Source organism: Diabrotica undecimpunctata, chromosome 2 (assembly GCF_040954645.1).
Source record: "Diabrotica undecimpunctata isolate CICGRU chromosome 2, icDiaUnde3, whole genome shotgun sequence".
Lineage (NCBI taxonomy): Eukaryota > Metazoa > Arthropoda > Insecta > Coleoptera > Chrysomelidae > Diabrotica > Diabrotica undecimpunctata.
Window position 1 is genome coordinate 21,565,214 of NC_092804.1, and position 23,645 is coordinate 21,588,858.

The 23,645-nt window shown below is 33.1% G+C and overlaps 2 protein-coding genes across 2 annotated transcripts in view; one reads left to right on the forward strand and one right to left on the reverse strand.

The window, feature by feature from the left end:
- The window catches only part of Timp (Tissue inhibitor of metalloproteases), a 188,395-nt gene extending 167,094 nt beyond the window's left edge, over window positions 1–21,301 (forward strand). Inside the window, exons 3-4 of the mRNA XM_072521123.1 lie at window positions 15,347–15,535; window positions 21,075–21,301. Of these exons, the coding sequence (XP_072377224.1) occupies window positions 15,347–15,535; window positions 21,075–21,301 (416 nt within the window). The remainder of the gene's footprint in view (window positions 1–15,346; window positions 15,536–21,074) is intronic.
- Syn (synapsin) overlaps window positions 1–23,645 on the reverse strand; it is a 340,086-nt gene that overhangs the window by 255,746 nt on the left and 60,695 nt on the right. The window lies entirely within an intron of this gene.

The following is a 23,645-nucleotide window of genomic DNA, read 5'->3' on the forward strand; positions in this document are numbered from 1 at the left end:
CCCAACAAACAAGAAACAGTGAAACCGCGAGTGAAGTGAGAAATGTAGTGCTAAATGACTTAAAATCATTTGTTAAAGTAAAGGTTGAAAATTTGTAACAAAACCAGTGGGATAGTTCAATTTCAAAACTTCGCGAAGTGAAAAAATATTTAAAACCGTGGAAATATCAAATTCCAACAGGGCTTATCAAGTCGTTCTTACCCGACTTACCCACGGGCATATAATCGCCCACACTAATCCTACTTTGTGTGACAATTGTAATACAGTAAAACCTCGATATAACGGACTAGTTGGGGGGACGGGGTGTCCGTTAAAGCCGAAAGTCCTATATATAAAAATATGTTTAAAATAAATCGAAAAAACTTTTTTTTTTAAATATGTACGTATTTAGATGTAAATAAAAAATTGAAAATACAAACAAAATTCTATATAATTGAATTCGGACATTCGTCGTGAAGTGACGTTGCTGTTGATATCGACGCGCTTGCTGTCGGTAATCCAGTTTTGAAAAAGAAACCAGGTTTCGTTTGCACTTTCGATGTTTGCTGTTTTTTTATGATCAACTCTCTAAAATTACGAAAATGCGTAGAACACAGTTGAAGTTCTTTATCTGATGAATAATCAATAACTGTTATTAGATTGTCGAGATGCGATCTTACCTCTGATAACTTTATTTTTAGTAGTCTTGTTTTGTCACCTTCGGTATCATCACTTCTATCCTCATTTTTTAGGTTCATAACTTCATCTGCTATTTCACTTTCAGTCATGGTGTTATACCTTCCTCAGCTATATGTTCTTCGGCATTATTATGTATTGTCCTACAGAAATCAGTAACTTCCAACCCTTCTAAATCTGTGTATGCATCTAGGCCATCAAACAAATCCTTCCAACCATGTTTCATTGTTTGTTCTTTCACCTCTTCCCATGCTGCTGCAAAATTAAAAACTGTTGACTTTAAATTGTAATTTTCAAGGTACGCTGCCCCTCTTGTATCTTCTACATTATTTCCATCGATCAATACAACTATTACATCCTCTAAAAACTTTCTGCGATATATTCGTTTGGTTGTCAAAATTATTCCCTGATCCATTTGTTGAATAAGCAATGTTGTATGTTTTAACAAAAACATACAGCTAAAGGTGCTAGGTTTACGAGATTTGCCAACCATTACAGGAGTCAATCTATGCGATCCATCGGCGTTAGCACAAAGCCGAGATCCTCTTCTTGCTGATTTTTCTTCCAGAATTAGATTTTTCATATTTGGAGGCTTGTGTGCTTTCATGCAAAGTACGCCATAACAAACCAGTTTCGTCAGTACATATTGTAAATCTGAGATTCTAATAGCATTTCGTTACTTATAAGGTTCTATTAATTTTTGACTAAAAGGTTTTATTTCTCCTTTTGGGGCAGTTGAAGGTTCGCCGTAAATTCTTTTATTCATGATTTCGTGCTTTTTGCGAAATCGCTAGAGCCATCCATCACTTGCTCTGAATGGTATGTCCATATGATTTGCTAATTTAATTGCATCAGATTTCAATTCGACTACCCGGACTGGGACCCCTCTAGAAAGTTGTTGGCCGTACCATTTTAAGATTGCTTCTTCCAGTGAAGTTTTACGAGCCAATTTCATTAGTTTTCTGAGATTGCTGTTCTCTCCTACATCACACATGAACGCAAATTTATTTATTTTGTTTTTGTTTTTTTTTTATGTCCAAAACAGTTTGCTTTTTTATGCCATATTGATCACATATATGAGACACAGACGTTTCAGACTCCAACTTTTGTATAATATTTAGTTTTTGATTGATTTTTAGATTGATTCTTTTCCGTTTGTCCATAGTTAAAGGGTAGGATTGCGAAAATTTTAACTTACTTACTGGCTTACACTAAATATGTTAGTTTAGCAACACCCATATAAATTATAAAAACCTACGTGTTATTATTTCAGGGAATCCCCTAATGATATGTGATAATCTCACTTTCTGTTTCTTGCCTACAAATGTACAAATTTATATCTCATGTGTGTATTTTTTATTTCTCTAACAAATTTATTTTCCAACAAAAAAATATATACATATTACTATTAGAAATGACTCTTATGCTATTTTAGATTTTGCTGAAATTCTTTGTAAAATACAGTGGTATGGGACGGGTTAAGCATGTATAATATTAACAGTACGTTTTTATTTTGTTTTATATTTGACCGGATTTTTTGTCCGTTATATCCGAAGTCCGTTAAATAGGTGTCCGTTATATCGAGGTTTTACTGTACTTCACTCAGTGTTAAGCATGTTCTTGTAGAGTGTCCAAGATACCAGTTGTAAAGACAGACCAACCACATCATCGAATCAACAAGAGATATCTTAGGAAAAAAATGTAAAATTGAACAATTGGTAAAATTCCTAAACGACGTTAATATACTTAAAAAAATTAATATTTATAAGTCAACATAAATATAAGTCAATTATCTCGTGTATATGTTTATATGTCTCTAATAACCTCAGAGGTTGATGCGACAATGTTTGTATATAAAAAAAAATTATGGAATATAAGTATGATGACAAATTTTTCGTATCAGTTCCGTTACTTAATATTGCTTGTAAGGTATCTTGTAATTTATATTAAAGTCTCTATGTACAATATAAAGAACACTCCAGTAAAATATGGCGAACTGAGTACAATATCACATCACTGTGGTTTTAATTCACTCTCCAGCAGGATGTTTATGGGTGATGGCGGTGTGACCTATTCTCAGACAAGATAGGATGGTTTGATGTAAATGCTCATTTGGGGTTGATTTCCAAGGTAATATGGAATGTTACACTTCTCGTAGTTTGGATGTTAATTGATTCCAAATAACAGGGGTTTTGGTATGATTTTTTACCACAAAATTTATTGCGTGGAGGATAGCGGTTAACTCGGCTGTGTAAATGGATGTTAATTTGGGGAGTTTAATTAATATTTTTGTTTTACTAAACATAAATGCTACTCCTACTACCTCTATAATTTTAGAGGCATCAGTATATATAAGATTTCTTCTTCTTAAAGTGCCTATCCGTTCCGGATGTTGGCGATCATCACGGCTATCTTTACTTTATTTATTGCAGCGCGGAACAGTTCAGTGGTAGTCGTGTTATACCACTTTCGTAAATTTTGAAGCCAGGAAATGCGTCTTCTTCCCGGTCCTCTCTTACCATTTACTTTCCCTTGGAGAATCAGCTGGAGAAGGCCGTAACGTTCTTGATTTCTCATTACATGTCCTAGATATTCCAACTTTTTAGTTTTGACGGTCATGAGAATTTCACATTCTTTCCCCATTCTATGCAGGACCTCCACATTAGTAACTCTGTCAACCCAGGATATACGTAAGATGCGCCTATAACACCACATTTCGAAAGCTTCGAGCCGATTCATAGATGCAACAGTCAGTGTCCATGCTTTCATTCCGTAGAGCAGAACTGTGAATATGTAGCAGTTCAATAGACGGCATTTTGTTTTTAATGATATGTCTCGACTGTTGAAAATGGTTCTCATTCTAACGAATGCTGCTTTTGCTTTTATTATTCGCTGTTTAATTTCTGTTGAGTGGTCCCATTGGCTATTTAAATTGGTGCCTAGATATGTATATTGCTCGACTCTTTCGATATTCTGTTGGTTGATTGTAAGTTTGGTATTGGTTTTTTACTAATTGTCATAAATTTGGTTTTCTTTATGTTAAGAGCTAGTCCGTATCTGTTGCTGACTTCTGTTATGCGATTTGTTAATATCTGTAAGTCATTCAGATGATCGGCAAAAACTATAGTGTCATCTGCATATCTAATGTTATTCAACCATTCACCGTTTATTAGTATTCCTTTCGCACAACCGTCTAAAGCTTCCTTAAATACCCATTCAGAATAAATGTTGAACAACAATGGAGACAAAATACAGCCTTGTCGTACTCCACGTTCTATTGCAATTTTATCAGTTAACTGGTCTTCTATTTTGATTTTGGCCGTTTGATTGTAGTAAATGTTTCTGATAATTCTAAGATCTTTGTTGTCAATTCCAATTTCTTGCATTAGAGTTATTAATTTGTCATGTTTTACTCTGTCAAATGCCTTCTGGTAATCTATAAAGCATACGTATATGTCACAATTCACATCCCTGCATCTCTGAAATAGCACCTGTACAGCAAAAAGGGCCTCCCGTGTTCCCAGAGCATCACGAAATCCGAATTGTGTTCTTGTTAGTTGTTCCTCACATTTTGTATATATTCTTTTGTGAATGACCTTTAGAAATGTTTTAAGTAAATGGCTCATAAGGCTTATTATTCTATAGTCTTCGCTTCTCGCATTGGGTTTTTTTGGACGATTTATAAAAGTTGACACTAACCACTCTTGGGGAACCACGCCCGTATCATATATACTGTTAAATATATTTGTCAACCATTTTATGCCATCATAGTCCATAAGTTTTAAGAATGCTGAGTGAAAATTATCAGGGCCTACTGCTTTACCATCTTTGGTGCTTTTGATGGCATATTTTACTTCTTCGACTGTAAATGGTGGTCCAGATTCGCAATTGGTGTTTGTTGTAATACCAGTGTTACTTCGTATATCTTCAAAAGTTTTTTCTACGTATTTAATCCAAATATCTCTTTTATGCTCTATTTCCAGTACTATGTTTCCCTGATTATCTGTCAGGAATCCAGTGTTCTTGTGTTTATATAAGCCTGCCGCTTCTTTAATCTTTTTATGGAGGTTAAATGAATCATATTTTTGTTGTAATGACTCTATCTCTGTACACTTCGAGCTAAACCAATTTTCTTTTGCTATTTTAATAGCCCTTTTTATTTCGTTATTGATGTTGTTGTAGTAATTCTTATTATCTTTAGCGTTTCTTCTGTCTTCCATCATACATAGAATCTCCTCCGTCACCCATTCCTTTTTATTTGTTCTTTCAGGTTTTAAGTATTTCTCTGTTATTTCTTGACTTACTTTGTGCAAATTTTCTAGTTCTTTATCTGTGTTATCTGTTTCTGTACGGGCCCATGGTTTTTCTGTACGAGCCCACGTTTTTTCTTTTAGGCGTTTTTGTACCTTTTCCTTTACTGTTTTATTTTTCAGTTGGTTAATATCGTACTTCATAATTTTTGGTCTTTGAACTTTCTTTAAACTAAGTTTCATTTTGGCGATAAGTGGATTGTGGTCCGAATTTATGTCGGATCCCGGGTACGCTTTAACAGATGTTATAGAGTTTCTAAATCGTTTGTTAATAAGAATATAGTCTATTTGATTTCGTACTGTGTGATCTGGAGTATCCTGAGTGAATATCCCTATATATAAGATTAAGGTTACTGTATGTCTTGAGTTCTTAAAGGACATATTTATATAATGTTTTAGGATGGTTATCTGCTTTTTATGTACGGAGAGTTTGATATTGATAATTGAGATGAAAACAGACCAAGAAGGAACAATGTTGACATTTGGTAAACAATAGATATCTGGAAATTTGAATTCAAGTTCATTGAGGTGAATATTGATTATTTCATAAAAAGGAGGTATGTTGTAAAATATTCCTAAAATGGTCTGAATTTATGTAGTGGATATCATGATTCATAAGATTTGCCTTTATAGATGCCGCATATGTTCGTGAAAGTTACTTTCTTCAAAATTCCAGGAGGACTTCTCCAGCTTCACATTGTAAACTTTCAATAGTACTAGTATAAAAGGCACCTAGTATTGTTCGCACAGCACTATTTTGTATATGATCGAGTTTTTTTATCAAATGTAAGTTTGCTGAATGATAAATAATATAAGCATAATTAGGTTGGGACCTGATCAATAACTTGTACATAAGAGTCAGAGTTTTACTATCTGCCCCTCACGTGTTGTGTGCAACAGTTTATATAATTTTAAGTACAGATTGACTAGTACTTTTTATATAATGAATTTAGTGATTTCAGAATAATCTGTTGTTAATTGATATGTCTAAACATTAAATTTTTTAACATATATTATTTCTTTATTAAACAGCTTTAATTCTGGAGTAATATATCTTCTTTTTTTTAATAACCTGGCCTTTGATTTTGTGGTTGATAATTGAAGACCAGTAGAATTTGTTCTCATTGTACAAATTCAAATTAAAAATAGTACAATCTTCAATTCGAATTATAATATAACACTTCTTGATAATGTTTTGACTGCTGTCAATAAATAAACAATATGAACTCCCCGTCAAATTCATTGTCGTAGCCTACTTAGTTTCGAAAAAACTATTTCTAATCATATGATATAACAATGGTCAAAATAGGTATCAACATTAAGATTCTTCTGCTATAAAAAAATTTGAAAGTACCCACTGACTTATTTTTAATTTAATTTAGAATACAGGGTGAGTCAATACTATACTTACGTATATTTATGCGTTTTTATTCATATCTCGAGTTCGACAAAAGCTATCAACATGCGGTTTACGCCATTTTGTTACTAATTTAATCCAGTTCCATTATAATTTACAATAAATAGGTGTTTCTATTAAACATTTTGAAGAAAAACAAATTTTAATTTTTTCTATTCGAAAGTACCCTCTACCCATGATAATTAAAACTAAATGCAATTGTTTTATAGTATGTAAATGTAAATTAAATCATCCACACTCTTTCTAATGACACTAATTTCGTTAAAATTGGTTGATCCAAACCAAAGTTATAGGTATTTATCCACAAATACTTTCCCACTCTCCCCACCCTTTATTTGAAAAAATAAAAAAAAGTACTTAAACAACTTTGTGCGGAATTAAGGCCTCTTTCTAGTTTACTTATTTAACAGTTGGTATAATTGGGCATATTTCACAAAAAACTGGTTTTCAAATTTTTCTTCACAGGTTACGCCCCTTAGCGGTTAATCCAGAAACTTGAAAGTTATTTCCAGCGATTTCCCTTGGTCACTTTTACTAAGGAATTTTTTCTCCTAAAGTTATAACATGAATAGTTTCTGATATATAGCCGAGAGATCGGCTTATTGGACCACTCGGTACATCCTACACGAATTCATCCACTTTATACATCATGTTATTTTATAAAGTATTTTATTTGTAACAGAATCTTGATTTGCTCAAAAAAGTTGACTATAACTTTACATCGACATTTTAAACTATTTTCATATATATATATATAAAGTTTTACATTAGTATTCCCTACAACGCTGTCAACATAGCATTAGGTCAAAATTGCCATTGAACACTGTAATAAAATAAACAAACAGGACACTTTCAATCTGACCTAGTTCATTGCTATTGTCGATTGTTGCTATCGATAAAGGTATTTAAAGTAATATCCAATTGTTGTGTGTGCATAATGGTGCATTTATTAAGTTTATTTATGTTGTGGATTCCAAATAACACAACTATTATTGTTTTTAGGTCTCTGATATTTATAGATTATTTCTGTTTTACGCTTTGTCAGCTGTTGAAAGATTTATTACACTAAAATACTAGAAACATTTCTCGCGTTACTTAATTTAATGTGATACATGAATATAAAAAGTTTATAGTTTTAATGTAACATAGCATTAAATATATGCTCCAGTAATAAACCGAGTTAATATTTTAATTTATAATTATTAGTTGTTAGTAGGTTAATGACAGTAACCCTTTTTTGATTTTACTATAAAGGTTAACAATTGATATACTGCGAACGGCAGGAAGGTTGGCGAGGAGCGAGTCGTGGATTCGAAGCAATAAATTACTAGAGACAAGATAAAAATAGATAGATAGATAGATAGATAGATAGATAGATAGATTAGATCAAAATCGAACTAACTCGCGAGAGTAAGGTAGTCTTCTCCATTGGGATGCCATCCAGAAGTGGTTGTCCTTCCTTCAGAAAATTACCAGCTCTTCTAACTTTTTAAAGAAAGTAAAATGTGTATACTTGGAGACGCCTTCAATATATTCCCTGCGGTGTACAAGTCCTTAATAGACCTTACTCTGAATAAACATATATTTAAAACATGCAGTTTAAAAATTAAAAACGCATAACTCAGTAGCGTATCATTAATATGTTGAAGGAATTATATTTATATATAAAAAAAAATAAAAAGAAAAAACTAAAATAAAAAAATGTTACAGGACAGCTGGTCCCAAGCAATGATAAAAGAGGAAGGTGTGAGACCAGCGGCCTATCCTGCAAAAAAACACGCTTAAGAGATCAAAAGATACTGTGTCTCATAAATAAAAAGTAACAAATGAGTTTACGTCAAATTAATAAAGCAAATCCTTCCAAAACCAAAAGCATTTACTGACCATAAGCAAATATTTTAAATGATATGAATAAATTCATGTGTTTCTAGAGGCCTATAGCAAAAGTTTCATTTTTCTGAAGGTACCTACCTACAGTGCAGACTTGACGTCTGGAGTAACAACACCTGTGTGGTAATAATAGCATTTCTAAATCATGTAAGAGCAGAAAAACGTTAAATAGATAGATAGTTAAACGCTTAGATACATCTCCAAATGATTTTAAAAGCCTTCTTTGTTTCAACGAAGTAAATGTGCTTTGGTTAGCCAACCATTTCTTTGGTGAAGAGAATACTGAAAGTATTGACTGTTCCATCGAATGAAAGTATTTTTGCGTTATCTAAATGTTCCGGCTTGTGAAACAGTGTAGGAGAAATAATTTTAATCTACCAAAGTACTGTGTCAACGTTTTCAGTTCCATTGAGGAAATATGTAAAGCCCAGAGTCTTTGCAGCAAGTTTATTCGTTTGCAGTAGCAATTGGATTGCACACATGTCCGTATTCGAAAGCCCCGATTTGGAGATAAATATATAAACCGCAAAAGTTTTAATATCTTTACTATTCAAGCAACGTGAGATGCACACGACAATTTTACAAGTGTAGATGTACAATGGCCTGGTTTTACTCGTTTCAGTAGAATCTCCAAAACGTCTAAAATTTGTTTCGCTATTTGTCGCCATACACCAAGAGCTTTCCTCCTGACAGATGTAGGGTATGGCATAGAACCCTCTTTCATGACTTCTTATCGAAACCCAAAAACACCACAAAAAATCCGATACAATAATTTGTTGAAAAATTTAATAAGATGTATTAAACGATTCTTTAGACAGTTGAAACAAGGATTTTTCACATTGCGATATTAAGCTGAATTCAAGCTGCTCTAAAACATTTCTAAAGTATTATTGTGCTGCCTTATTCTACACAATATCAATCAATCAATCAATATCATTACAAATGAGCATAATAAATACAACGTCATTTATATTGAAAGTGGAATGCGGAGACGGAGGAAATTGCCTATCTATTTTTTCAACAAAATTTGTAGGGTAAGTTGAAACCACAGAGTTGTTGAAACTTAACTCGTCAGGTAACAGATTAAAGTTACTTAAAAGAAAATGGTTCCAACTAAGTGCACTATTAGCTTAGTTATACCAGGGTAGTGTTGGAAAAAGACCAACACTGTTTTTTTCGAACCAGTTTAGATCATTTTCTTTGTATCGATATTGGTTAAGTGACCTCAAAAGACTACCTTACCCAGCGTTGGAAATTATAGAGCAAGAAACCGATCGTCCAATATGCAATAAAACCAATTGTGAGTAAGTCTTGTTTTTGCTTTTCTTATCTATTTGGAAAATGGACTCAGATGTACAAACAATTCATCATTGGAACAACAGATTATGCAAACTCAGGACTGGCTCTTGTACTGCACGAGAAATTTGAAAATAACAACGTAGATATCGAATGTATCAACCACAAAATCCTTAAAATGACTCTGACTATGAACCAAATTATTATTACCAAAAGAACTCTTGAAATACAGTAGAGAAACAGTTATTGGAAATATAAAGGTACTAGTTGAAGAAAGGGGTCGAACCGCCTTTGTATCCTCGTTCGCTCTGCAGAGATCTTCGACCGTCGCAGGTGACGAATCCTCTGGTAAGTCCATATTTCGAAGTATGGTGTAGCTAGCCCTTGAAAAAGACTGGCTATTCCTTACATTAACAAATAAAACACCAATATGTAGTAGAAGTAACACAGCTGCAGAGGTTGAGAAGGAGCAGAACCCCACCAGGAGGTCTCCCAGAGTTCAATTGACTCTAGGAGAGCCCGTGAAGAGCTGACCTGCCTAACGTGAAAATCGCCTACTTTAGGGATTTTCAGGTCAATTGGCAAATAGGAAGAATATAGAGGTTGGGCGATTCGCATCGGAATCCGCACTAGTCCACAGATTAAAACACGTGATCACAATTTCAGGAACTTTTAAAGCTAATAGGGTAAAATAGAATTTAAGTATGCCTTCTAGTTGATGATAGTTTTCTATTTCTCTCTCCCAGTTCGACTTAAGAGAGTAAACACACACAATCTCACTTTATATTAACATAGACGAAATTTTTATGGTGACAAGAACACCAAAACCAAGATTCCACATAGTAATTATCAATGGAATAATCGAAAAAGTCTCAAGATGCGAGTAGAGACATCCTGTTCATACATATAATGTCGCAGCAATAATGCTTGAAGTGATGCACGGAAAGAGGTATCATGGAAAGTCGAATCTAACGATTTAAACGATGGACTACAAGCGATTACCTTTGAAACCGATATAGTTTTAACGCTCTGTTAAAGCGCGCAAATATAAACGCATGGAATATTAAGTAAAATATTTACATTAAATTCTGCCTTGATTATTGCTATTAACGGAATAGTCGTTTTAAAGCAAATGTTTGTTTGTTAATAAATACAATGAGCACTTGCTTTTAGAAACGTGTTTATAAAAATAATGTTGCAGATATACCAACATATTTCTTTAAAAATTTGACAATACAATCAAAAGTAAAAATTTTTCTGAAAAATACTGTATTATTATTTATTTTTCTGTATAATCATATGATCCGTGTTGTTCATCAAACATATTGTCATTTTCTAAAAATGACTGGTACTAATTTAAAAAAATTGCATATACACCCGAAATATGTTTTGGCACCAAGTGTAGGTGTTTCGAATAAAGTTCACGATGTGAGGGTTTATGGACGCAATAAAAACTGAGTTGAATCATAATATAAGCTTTGTATATGGATCATTTCAAAGAATTTTACCAGTGTAAGTGAAAAGTGGGACGTAGCAAATAAAAATGACAAATATATGCCCACATCAAAAAGCAGGAGTTTAATCATCTTTTTATCGAAATCGACAGATATAGAAGGCAATAAAATTGGCAATATATTATTTTTTACTTATTGAAAAGACAAAAATGTAAATATTTTTGTCTAGAATCGTTTAAAAATAGTACTTTTTCTTGACATTGGCATAAAAACTTTTGTCAATATAATAAATAGAATCATGTTTTTTAATCTAATTTAAATAACATGTATAATGCATTTTTTCTGTTTGTTTTATTTAAAATATTTTATTTATATGGTATTAAGTCACAACCAGAAAATACATAGGAAAGATCAAAGAACTAAATCTATAAAATACATTGTGACTGCAACCATTTTTATGTGGGAGAAACCTCACGAGAACTAATTGTTAGAAGAAATGAACATGAATTATAGATCAAAAACAGAGACTTTGAAAGATCTTAGATATGCAACCATACCTGAGACAATGAACACAGAGTACAATGAAAAGCTTGACTGTGTCAAGATATTGACTACGTTAAAATATTTCCAAGCTAAATGAACCGACTATATAAGTATTTTTGGTAGACAAGTTAAAAACTTAAATTCTGTTATAATATAAATAATGTTTTTTGCTGTGAGCTAGTGTATTGTTTTAGTGTTGAATCTAATTAGTAAGATTTTTATTATTGCAGGTAATTTTATTTATAGTGAGCGCTAAAGGGAAAAAAGAAGAAATGTCAATGTGACCGACGCCGACGAAGCGGTTAATACATTTAGTTTGTACGTGGTTCAGAGGTGTTTAGAGGTTATGTATGTTTGTTTACTGAACCTGAAAGGAAAGTTATCAAGTTGTAAATATGTCTAGTGAGAGTGACGAATTTATGAAATGTGATGTTGTGGACATATCGCTGAACTTTTTCAAGACTGGACAGAAGTGTATAAAACTGCTAGACGAAAACCATTATCGTTTTAGGTTGAAGAATGTTCTCAAAAATATTTTCGAACTGAATATTTACGCAAGCATTATAAAAATAAATGACCTTTTCTAACTCGATCCATCCGCGAGGTAAAAGCTGTTAGGGATCATCCTCGTCTTTTGTACTGCAGAACAACATTCAATGGAACTTGGGAGACCACAGTAATAACACAGCAGAGATTGACTACCCCCAAATTGTTAGAAATGGAATTTGAGCTACCTCCATATACTTATACAGGTAAAAACCCCCAATTAATTAGTTTTATAAAGCTAACTTTTGTTATTTTTTTAGCACCTGCCGATCAGTCAAGCGAAATATGCAGACCTGTAGCATCTAAACAATTTTTTTGGTTCAGATGCCCAACGTTATTTTGAAACTTCCGCATCAATAATTTAGAGACACATTATACCCAAATCTCGTTTAGACGCTATAAAATTGTTGTAAAAAAAACTATTTTTAAGTTATTTTACATAAACACTATTTTTATAATAATCGTTTGTTTTCTGAAATAAAATGCATTTTTGTATCAAAGTTGTTACTACTTTTCTTGATATATAGTGAAGTCGTTTTACCCTGTCGTATTTCAGATTAACGCCCGAAAAATAATTTATGACTCTAGTTACAGCCACTCTGTTATGCTTTCCCTTTTCTACCTGCTTTGTGGTACCGAACCTCCTACTGGTCGGCTGTAGTACTTGAGGATAAATCCGCGCTACCAAAACAATTTTTTTATAAATCGTGAAAAAACGCAAATTGAATGCTTTGTGATGATAATTTATTGAAAAAACTTTTATAATTTCTCATAGTTATATGTCATTTCTCAAGTATATAATCAGTACTGGCAGTTCAAAAAAGGAGAAGTGCAGCTTGTGGAATTTCAGAACGGACCTTGCAAAGAGTGCTTGCAATGAGTGAAGAGGAATTAAGTAAGGAAAATAAAAGGATTCGTTTGCATCCGAAAACCCTCGACTTGCCACAAGATATTAAAATCTCAATCAGAAATATCATTTATGACATGTACAAAGCAAAAGAACGTGTAACAAGAAAGACACATTCAAAAAGTAAAGGACAGAGAACTTTGTGATATGGGTTTGACCAGTTTATCAAAAGTATTAAAAGCTATGGGTTTTAGATACAAAAAAACCAATAATCGTAAAGTGTTGTGCGAGCTGTCCAATGTTGTTGGAAAAAAGGTGGAAATTTATAAGAAACTATTTAAAAAACAAGAATTCCGAATTTGCCAGACAATTTGTGTTTCTTGAAGAAACATGGATTTTTGCGAAAGGAAATAATACCAAATCATCCTGGCAAGATGATTCTACCAAATGCTATTCGAGTACTAGTGCAAGTAATGGCAAAAGATATATTATATTGCATGCAGGAAATACGGAAGGTTTTATACCCAATGCTAGTCTTATATTTTCTTCGACAAAAAAAACTGATGATTACCACGGAAATATGGACGCCGATATTTTTGAACATTGGTTTGAGGAAAAATTATTAAAAAATCTGGAAGATCCGTCATTAATAGTCTTAGACAATGCTTCATATCACACCAGAGAGGAGGAAATGTTTCCCACAAGCAGCTGGAAAAAAGAAGACTTAAGAAAGTGGCTGTCGGAGAAAAATATAGAACACGAACATCTAGTTTTAAAAGCTGAATTATTAAATAAGTGCAAAGAACACATTACTGAGAAAAAAATTGTCGTTGACCAAATGGCACTAAAATATGGTCATGAGGTCCTAAGACTACCACCATATCACTGCCAGTACAATCCAATTGAATTGGTGTGGGGCATCACTAAAAACTACTATGATAAACATGCATGTAAGACCACCGACGAAGCCAGCGTTTTACAACTCTGGCAAAGTGCACTAAACCAAGTCCGCGAAATAGTCGAGACCTGGCTCCAAAGAACAGGGGGCGGAGGAAAGCCGGGGCTGGTTGTACCGCAGGAGGACAACCTACCTCGGTGGGTTTGGGAAGGTGTGTGTGGGAAGTAGGATAAGTCTTTGTTTTATATAGATATATATTTTTATAGATATATTTATAAAATATATAAAAATAAAAATATAATACAAAATTTTGAACACCCAGTATTAACATTGGCAAATTTTTTTATGCTTAAATAAAAATGGAGTTTAGTACACGCTGAAAAAGAATTTTTGTTTTTTCAGCATAAATATTAACCACAATATTAATTTTTGAAGTTGCATGTGTAATATGAAAAATTTTTCAAAAACTTTAAATATCTTAAAAACGGCTATTTTTTCGAGAATGGTTTCCCAATAAAAGTCGATCCAGAATTTTACGTAGATTCTAAAAAAATAACAAAAAGCACAGTTTCTTTTTAAAATAAGAAACTTAATGGCGACTTCCGGTACAACCGGAAGTGCTAGAAGAATGCAAATATTTAAAAAATGAAGAATGCTTTGCATAACCCATTATTCCAAGTTTGCAGAAACCAGTGACAACCAGAACTTTGAAAACTTTTAACCAACATGTTGCGTGAATGACCCTGTATATTTCGTACTCAATGTTTATCAATTTACATTATGATATTCAATTATTATAAAACATAATACAAAGTTATTTTATTAAAAAAATCCCTAATGTCGTATTATCAAATTAAGAAAACCGTACATTTTTAATTTGAGAACCGCTGACTACCTGAGGCAAATCTGAACAGACACTTTTATTACTTATGCGACAGGCTAAAACGATCCTACTATACCTCCTTTTTTATTTTAATATTTTGAATTAATGTGTAAAATTCCTAAATGTCTGGCAAAATAAAGAAAGTAGAATAATTTATGTTTTTGCAATTCAACTGAAAACTTATATTTAACCTCTGGTAATACCTTGATCAATGTAAATGACAAGACTATAATCTGTATGCCGTTTTGAAGTATTAAAATCGCCTTATTTCAGAATGTGATATTTCTGACATACCTCCTTTATTCCATGTACCCTTCATACTGTTTTCTTTTTTATTTGTTAAATGTTTTTAATATTGATATAAATAAATAAATAATTGGTGGCATTACAGAGTAATTATTTAATAAGGAACTTAGTTAAGTTTTTATTCTTTTTAAAAAATGACCTTAAAGATCTTACAAGTAAAACAGTTTACTTTGGAGAGTTGCCTTGGAAACTCCTCAAAGAAACTGTTATATTTGCTAAGAGAAAACACAAACCCACAAACTGCAGCGTCTTGTTTATTTAACGACGGTTTTCTGTTTCAGTGATCCTCGCTCGAGTGAAAAGGGAACGAATACTGGGCGACACCAAAGTGTATAAAGTTCGTGTTAGAAAGGAGTACAAAGTCTCAGAAAAAGGGATACTGGCGCTGAAATCCGGCAGACTGTTAACACCTAAGTATGGTGCGATGTGCGGTGTGGATCTTGAAGTTGGTAAACTTTATGTAATTTCAGGTAAGCTTATTTCTTTTTTATACAAAAACTAAATATTGGGCAACATATAGCTGTCGAAAAGTTTAACCAAAAAAATGATAAGTGGATTTACTACTATAATTTTGATGCGTATTTTACCTTTGTAATGAACGTGCTAAGCTTTTCTTTACCTTCTCCTAGACACAGTGGTGGTATAGTAATTTTTCCTGGACCGCTTTTTGTTGTAATATGTCCTACAGGATTCATTTTATTATTTCATTTATATTGTTTAAATTTGGAATCTAGTCTACTTTAGACTACTCTAGAACTTACAGGCAACACCAGACAAAGAAGAACACTCATAACAAGAGATAATAATGGAGGAATACTTACTGAAGAGAGCAAAATAAAGGAAGTATGGGAACAATATATAATCAATCTGTTCCATGACGAGAGGAAAAATGAACAAGATATAGGTGAAGAAGAACAATACCTACAAATTTTACCCTCAGAAGTAAAGAATGCCCTACAGAATGCAAAACAAGGAAAAGCACCCGGTCCTGATCAAATTCCAGTTGAACTGTTAAAAGCATTCGATGACGGTAATATAAAGAGACTCACCCGAATTCTTAACCACATATATGTAGAGGGCAACATCCCGGAAGAATGGCTTAAATCGATATTTTTACCTCTACCAAAAAACAACAATCGCAAATCATGTAATGACTATAGATTGATAAGCCTAATGTGCCACCCTTTAAAGATTCTCTTGAAAATTGTTCAAAACCGAATTTATAAGAAATGTGAGGAGCAGATAGATGAAACTCGGGAATGTCGGGAATATAACAAGAGTGCATATGTATGTTTCATAGACTTTAGGAAGGCCTTTGACCGAGTGCAGCATATGAAGTTAATAGATGAATTAAAAAACATCAATTTAGACAAAAAAGACATTGAGTTTATTAAGGCTATATACTGGAACCAGAAAGCGGTAGTAAAGATGAACGATATAGAAACAAATAATATACCGATTGCGAGAGGGGTTAGGCAAGGATGCGGCTTGTCTCCGACACTTTTCAACGTGTACTCACAGGTCATATTCAGAAAAGCCTTATGGGAAAGAAAAGAGGGAATAAGAATTGGTGGAGAAATCATAAACACCATGAGATTTGAAGATGACACGGTAATTGTGGCTGAGAGTATAGAAGAACTACAAACTTTACTAGATGCAATAAATAGTGAATGCATTCAAATGGGACTTGACATCAACACAGATAAGACCAAATTTATGATAGTATCAAGGAGTCCAATACATAATGAACAACTAACTCTTGGTGGACAGCAAATAAAGAGAGTGACAAAATCTAAATATCTGGGAGCTTACATCAACACAGAATTAGATCCAGACCAAGAGATCAGGGTACGAATAGAAATGGCAAGGGCAGCGTTCTTAAAATTCAAGCAATTGTTCTGTGACAAAAATCTGAATACTGCGCTGAGACTGAGGTTTGTTGAATGTTACGTCTGGTCGCAACTATTGTACGGGATAGAAACATGGACACTAAAAGCGCAAATAGTTAAGAAGCTATACATATATAGCCTTTGAACTTTGGATATACCGGAGAATGTTGAGAATTCCATGGACTGCCATGGTCACCAATGAGGAAGTGCTGAGAAGGATGGGTCGAGACAAAAAATTGTTGAGAACAATAAAAGTACGCAAGACTGCATACCTTGCACACATATTGAGAATTGATAAATATAGTCTTCTGCAGGTCATCATGCAGGGTAGAGTCGATGGCAAAAAGGGAATAGGTAGAAAGAGGAAGTCGTGGCTGCGAAATATTCGAGACTGGACAAACATGACTGTAGACGAATTATTCCACGTTGCAAAAGACAGAGAAGCTTTTAAAAATCTGGTCGCCAACATCCGTTAATGGGGACGGCGTAGGAAGAAGAAGAAGTCTACTTTATTTTAAGGTTTTATTTTGTTTTTTGGAGAGGACCACAACAAATCTAATGGTGGATCAATCTTGCAAAGAATAACAAAGAACAATCTTTTCCGAACATTTCTTCAACAGACGACAGACCTCGTCAAATTAAAAGATGTGAAATCTCTTCCTGCTGTAAGCAACTACCCTGTATAAAAATCAACATTCATACATTTTTTTATATGCTTAAGAATTTCTACACTTTTTTGTCCTTTTATTAACGGTATTAAGCAGAGCCCACGTATTTTACACATACATTCTCCCAGGAATTATCCCCAGCTAATTGGAATAATCTAAATTCCTCGTTCCATCCTGACAAAGATTCATCAAGCCGTACATGCTCTCACATTAATCCATAGCGAGATATTTAATAAAAAGCCCTACAAATGCTCATGTATTTTTAGACAATTTTTTTCAGCTAAAAGCTCGGGTCAACTGGGGTATAATTGGGGAAGGCGAGAATGAAAAAAAAAAGTAACAGAAAAACTCTCTTCTTGGATTACGTTTATGTTTTTGACGTCGATTTTCATGGTAATAAGGAAAATGTTTTAGAATAAATCCCTGTGTAATCGGAGATGGGAAACAGTTATGAAAAACAAGATTTTAATGAGAAATGTTTACAGAGCTAAACCAATTAGAGCGATATAAAAAGGTTGACTGATTTCATCCAAATTATGTATTAAATTTTGTTTATTCAGCGTATATAGTACATTTGGTTAGAACACAAAATGTTATAAACCTAGTAACATGCCTTGGAACGGACTAGAAAAGCAAAGACGAAACAATCTATGAAAAAGGCAATTAACTTTTGGAACTTAAGATATCAAAGATCCTTTTTTCTTTCTTACCGATATTAGTTAGTCATTTGTTATCTGTTCCACTAGCAAACAGAGTATGTATGACTATTGTATCATTGTATCTTTTCTTTTACTGTTATCATTAAAGTTTTATCATTGTATATTTTCTTCTGCTGTTTTCCAATGTTTTGTTAATTTATTGATCTTCATCCTCACTCACTCCACGTGTATTTATGAATATCTTTATATCTAAAGAACGTGTTTGTGATTTTCAATTTGTTCTCAGTAATGAATTGTCTCCTTCTTCTATAATTCTAGAATGTGGGTCCCTTTATATAATGACATGGTCTGTTTTGTGTTGTATACATCTATTATTTCTTTCTTTTTTGTTCTTGCTTTAGCTCTAGAGTATCCCCTATTCCTGTAACAAATTTTATTCTTGTTGTTCTATTTCTTTATTTATATCTAAGTAGCTAGCATTTCAGGTGTCCACTTCTTTTATTTTAATATAGTTACAACGTAGCTCTTTTGTTGTTTATTTTTTGTTCCTTTGACTATACCTCATCCACTACAATTCCACAACAGCTATTATTCCATCTGGTTCTGTGACTTGTCGGATTCGACGTGATTTTGGTCCATATCCAAGGTGTCTCCAAATATTATCAGAAGTTAAAAAATTTAGATTAATATAGTCATCCTTTCAAACACTAAAAATAAAGAAGAAGGATAAGAACATTTTGGCCATTACAATTAATATAGTGCATAATAAAACGCAAAAGAGATTTGGGCACAGGGATATTAATAATGGTGGGTAATAATTTAGGGAGACAATACATTTTTATCATGGGAGACACAAGTCAAACTTAGTCAAACACTGATAAAAGTTAACATACACGTCGTCGGCCAAAAAATCATCATTGTCAAGGAAGATCTATAATAGCTCTCATTGATCGAATTTTGTAAAAATTATTATACCGCCTGAATAGTCCCGTTTTGGTCATAAATGGTCAGTGGATTTTAGAGTTTGGTCAGTTTTAGTTAATTTTTTATTAAGAGTGGAAAATTTTCAAGGATAAAAAAGTTGGTGGTACCTCACTGACAGAAATCTATATATTAAATGACTGTATTCGATAGAGATTATAACGCTAACAAATGATCAGATATATTAAACGTTTGGTCAGTTTGTTTTTGCCGTGAAAATAGTTAATAAAGTTGGAAGTTAAGGTTAAAAATAATGAGATTATCGTCCAAGTTAATTTCTCCTTAGGGATGAACATTCATACATGTTTTCTTCTTCTTTAAGTGCCGTCTCCCAATCGGAGGTTGGATATCATCATTACCATATTTACTCTACTTACAGCTGTTCTGAAGAGTTCTATTGAACTGCATCTCAACCAGTTCCTTAAATTTTTTAAAACATACACGTCAAAATAATGTAAAACAACAATTTACTATTTAAAACAACTATTAACTATTTAAAATATAATTTAAAAACACAAGTAAAGGATTTATACGAAGAAAAATTGGTACTCAAGATTCCGTATCTAATATTGTTTCAGTAACTAACGTCAAATCTGAATAAACATATTTATGATATTTCATAGTTAAAACAGTCGGTCGGTCAGATAGCCAAGCGGGCCAGGCGGCTGATTCCCATTCGTTTCACTGTCGAATGGTTCAGTGGATGTAGGTAGAAGCCCCAGCTGGGTGTACAGAAAAATAAAAAAGGCTAACGCAGCAGTTTAAAATTCTAAAACGAATCTGCGGTTTAGACTAGACTAGACTAGACTAGACTAGACTAGAGTATGCTCTAGTCTAGTCTAGTCTAGTCTAAGGAGAATATCATGGTTGAAGAACCTGAGGAAATGGTTCTCCACAACAACAACGAATCTATTTAAAGCATCAGTCAATAAAATAATTATAGCCAGAATGATTGCCAATATTCGGAACGAATAGGCACTGAAAGAAGAAGAAGAGTATGCTGGTGTCTGATCGGCCTATGTTGGATCAGTACGGCAAAAGATAAGGGCTTGCGGCTCGGTAATACTCCTGCATAGACCCTTACCGGAAGGGCGTGGCGCCTAAATACCGGTGTATATATATACATAGCTAAAACAGGCACAAATAGAACTAGTAAAATTGTAAAACCGATAAATTCGATAGTTAAACATCATGGAAAATTTATCGTTTTCAATTCGAAGCTGCAGTAAGAGCAAATGGCTGGACTGAGAAAGAAATGGCAGCTTCCTTGGTAGTGTCACTTCAAGGACAGACATAAATCGTCTCGCAATTTCTTCTCCAGCATGCAGCCAGCTATTCCTCTCTTGTTCAAGCGTTAGAAACATATAGCCAGCAGTATCTAAAGCAGGTTTTACACCGCTGAAAGATCGATATCAAAAACATAACGAAAAACTGCAAGAATTTGAAACTAATATATTAAAAGATTATTGCATTCGGCGTACTCTCAGACACCTAAACATTTTCTGGAACAAAATTAATCTACAGATATTCATAGATCGACTACAATATTGCAATATTGAAGGAAACATTCTTTTCAGACAGATCAGTGGAATTTTCACAGCTTATTATTCTTATTTGACCAACTCTTTCTCTCACAATGGAATGGCCTAAGTCACCATCGGCATTGTAATAGTTTGATATAATCGTAGATTATTTTTCGTACTAAGCCTAACCAAAGAACATGCTAACTCAATAATAAGTCCAGTTACCTACTAGAGTTTATTACTATTCCTGTTAGTTATTATGTTAGTTTATTCCGGTTTTCTGTTTTAGGCAACATCGTTACCTTAAAAGCTAACATTAACATGTGCGGTATGAGTATCGAATGGAATCATTTGACGAGAAGACAAAGAAAAGGTCTAAGGTTATTGTATAGGCACGGGTGCACTTGCAAAATACGAAAATGTTCACTTGGAAAACGCTGTTACAGACAACGAGATAGTTGCACCTGGAGGAATTCCTGCGAAACAAAAGAAGTAAGTACCCATTTGTATTTTTGATAGTTTATCTTCATTGTATATTTTTTCTCAATTTATTATTATTAAATTTAGGAAAAAAAAACAGTAAAAACAGTCAACAATAAATAAAGATTATATTTCTTCTGTATCAGGGGTGGCGAAGCACCTGAATAGTGCGAGCCAATTTTCAAAATTTGAAATTTTTAACCATATTAAAAAAGTGTACGTTTGACGAGAAGACAAAGAAAAGGTCTAAGGTTATTGTATAGGCACGGGTGCACTTGCAAAATACGAAAATGTTCACTTGGAAAACGCTGTTACAGACAACGAGATAGTTGCACCTGGAGGAATTCCTGCGAAACAAAAGAAGTAAGTACCCATTTGTATTTTTGATAGTTTATCTTCATTGTATATTTTTTCTCAATTTATTATTATTAAATTTAGGAAAAAAAAACAGTAAAAACAGTCAACAATAAATAAAGATTATATTTCTTCTGTATCAGGGGTGGCGAAGCACCTGAATAGTGCGAGCCAATTTTCAAAATTTGAAATTTTTAACCATATTAAAAAAGTGTACAAAAAAGTTTATAAAAAAAATTCTACCTTAATTATATTTATTGAAAACTTATTAATAAAGTACAGAGTATGTTGTACATATTATAGTTAAATACTTTTAAAAAATTATAACAAATTTATTTTACTTCTTTTCATAATTCTTTAGAATTTGATGAATATAATTGGTGATAATGTTGATCGGTGTTTTGATTTCACGAGTTTTAAAGTGGAATAATATGATTCACATAAGTACGTTTTTCCGAATATGGAAATAATTCGACAAGCGGATTTTTGTATTTGATATACTTCGTTTCTGGTACAAATTTCCAAAATTCAGTAATCAGATCTGTGTTGACATATATTTTAATTGTAGAACTTGATTTTATTGCGTCTCTATTAACTTTAATTCTAAATACATAAGGGAATCTGGATGTCTCCTGATGGAAGGACGGTAAACCAGATTGATCACGTATTGGTGGAAAGAAACAACAAAGAATTTGTAAAAAGTATAAGAAGTATAAGAGGAACCAAAATGGTTCGGACCATTTTCTAATAAGAGCTATATGTAAAACGGTGCAAAAAGAAATGAGAAAAGCAAATGCAAGGAGAATAAATCGATATGATCGCTATGCGAGGTGGAAATAAAAAGAAATTATATCAATGAAATAAATAAAGGGCTATTATCCCAGAAAGAAGAAGACAAACTAGGAATACAGCAAGTATCGCAAGCTACAAGAGAGGCTATCACTATAGCAAATAATAAAAATATTCCACAAAAGAGCCAAATGAAAACATAGAAGAATTGGTTTGATGAAGAATGTCATAGCACAGGAAAAGAAAATATTACAGAGTTACAAAGACCAAAGAAAGATGATGAGAAGGATATCATCATTGAAGGCAATCATTCAAAAGGGGGTTTCAGCTACCTAATAGAAATTTTCCCTGGCCCCTGATAGCTGAGGCAGTGATAATTGGAAAGTAGTCACGAAGTCAGTAGCATATTATATCCCAATTTAGCTGGTCGCGTCTTGGTTAGAGTTTTCAACTCCCGCATATTAGTCAGTGTCAGTTTAGTATTCGATCAAAGGGGTCGACGCAATTATTAGTATATTAGTATTAGTAACATATTTAAACTGTAACAGTGCTCTCGTGTGGTGTTTCGAGGACTCATGTAAATTGAACAATGATCGTCGGTTTAGATATAAAAATTTTTGCGCTAAAACTTTGGCTAGATCTTAACTTAGTTGTAGTAATAGTTGTAATAATTAAATTACATATTGTTTAATGCTTGTGTTCTTATTTCTCACGTTACTGGGTGGTCCTTCGAATTGGAATTAATTACATTACTTAGTACGCCCTAAATGGTAATAAGGTCAACATCCAAATTTGTGGAACAAATCTTCCGTTTACTTCTACCAGCTACGTGAATAAAAAGTCCAAAATCTTTCACTTTTAAAACTGCTTATTATAAACAGAACAAAATCTTAAACTATTTTTAAGATTTCTTTTTCATTGTTACTTATTTTTCTTAATCTTATGCAAACGAACCGAGCTAATTTAATTTCTGCTTTTCCATTACATAAAACAAATCCGCTTTCTGTGTATTTCTATACCCGGATTAGCCGAAGCGTGTAACTGGTGAACGTAACCCCGTTAGAAGTTTTATCCTGAGTTTCCTAATTTTGTAATCATCGGAAAAGTGCAGCGTATAAAAGAAGCCCCCGCAGCCAACTTTGCATAACCAGGTTGGTAGTTTTAATCTGATGCTAAAAACATTAAAATAAGCAGAAGGAGCGGATTATTAAAGTGGATAGAATCTGATTTTGTAATA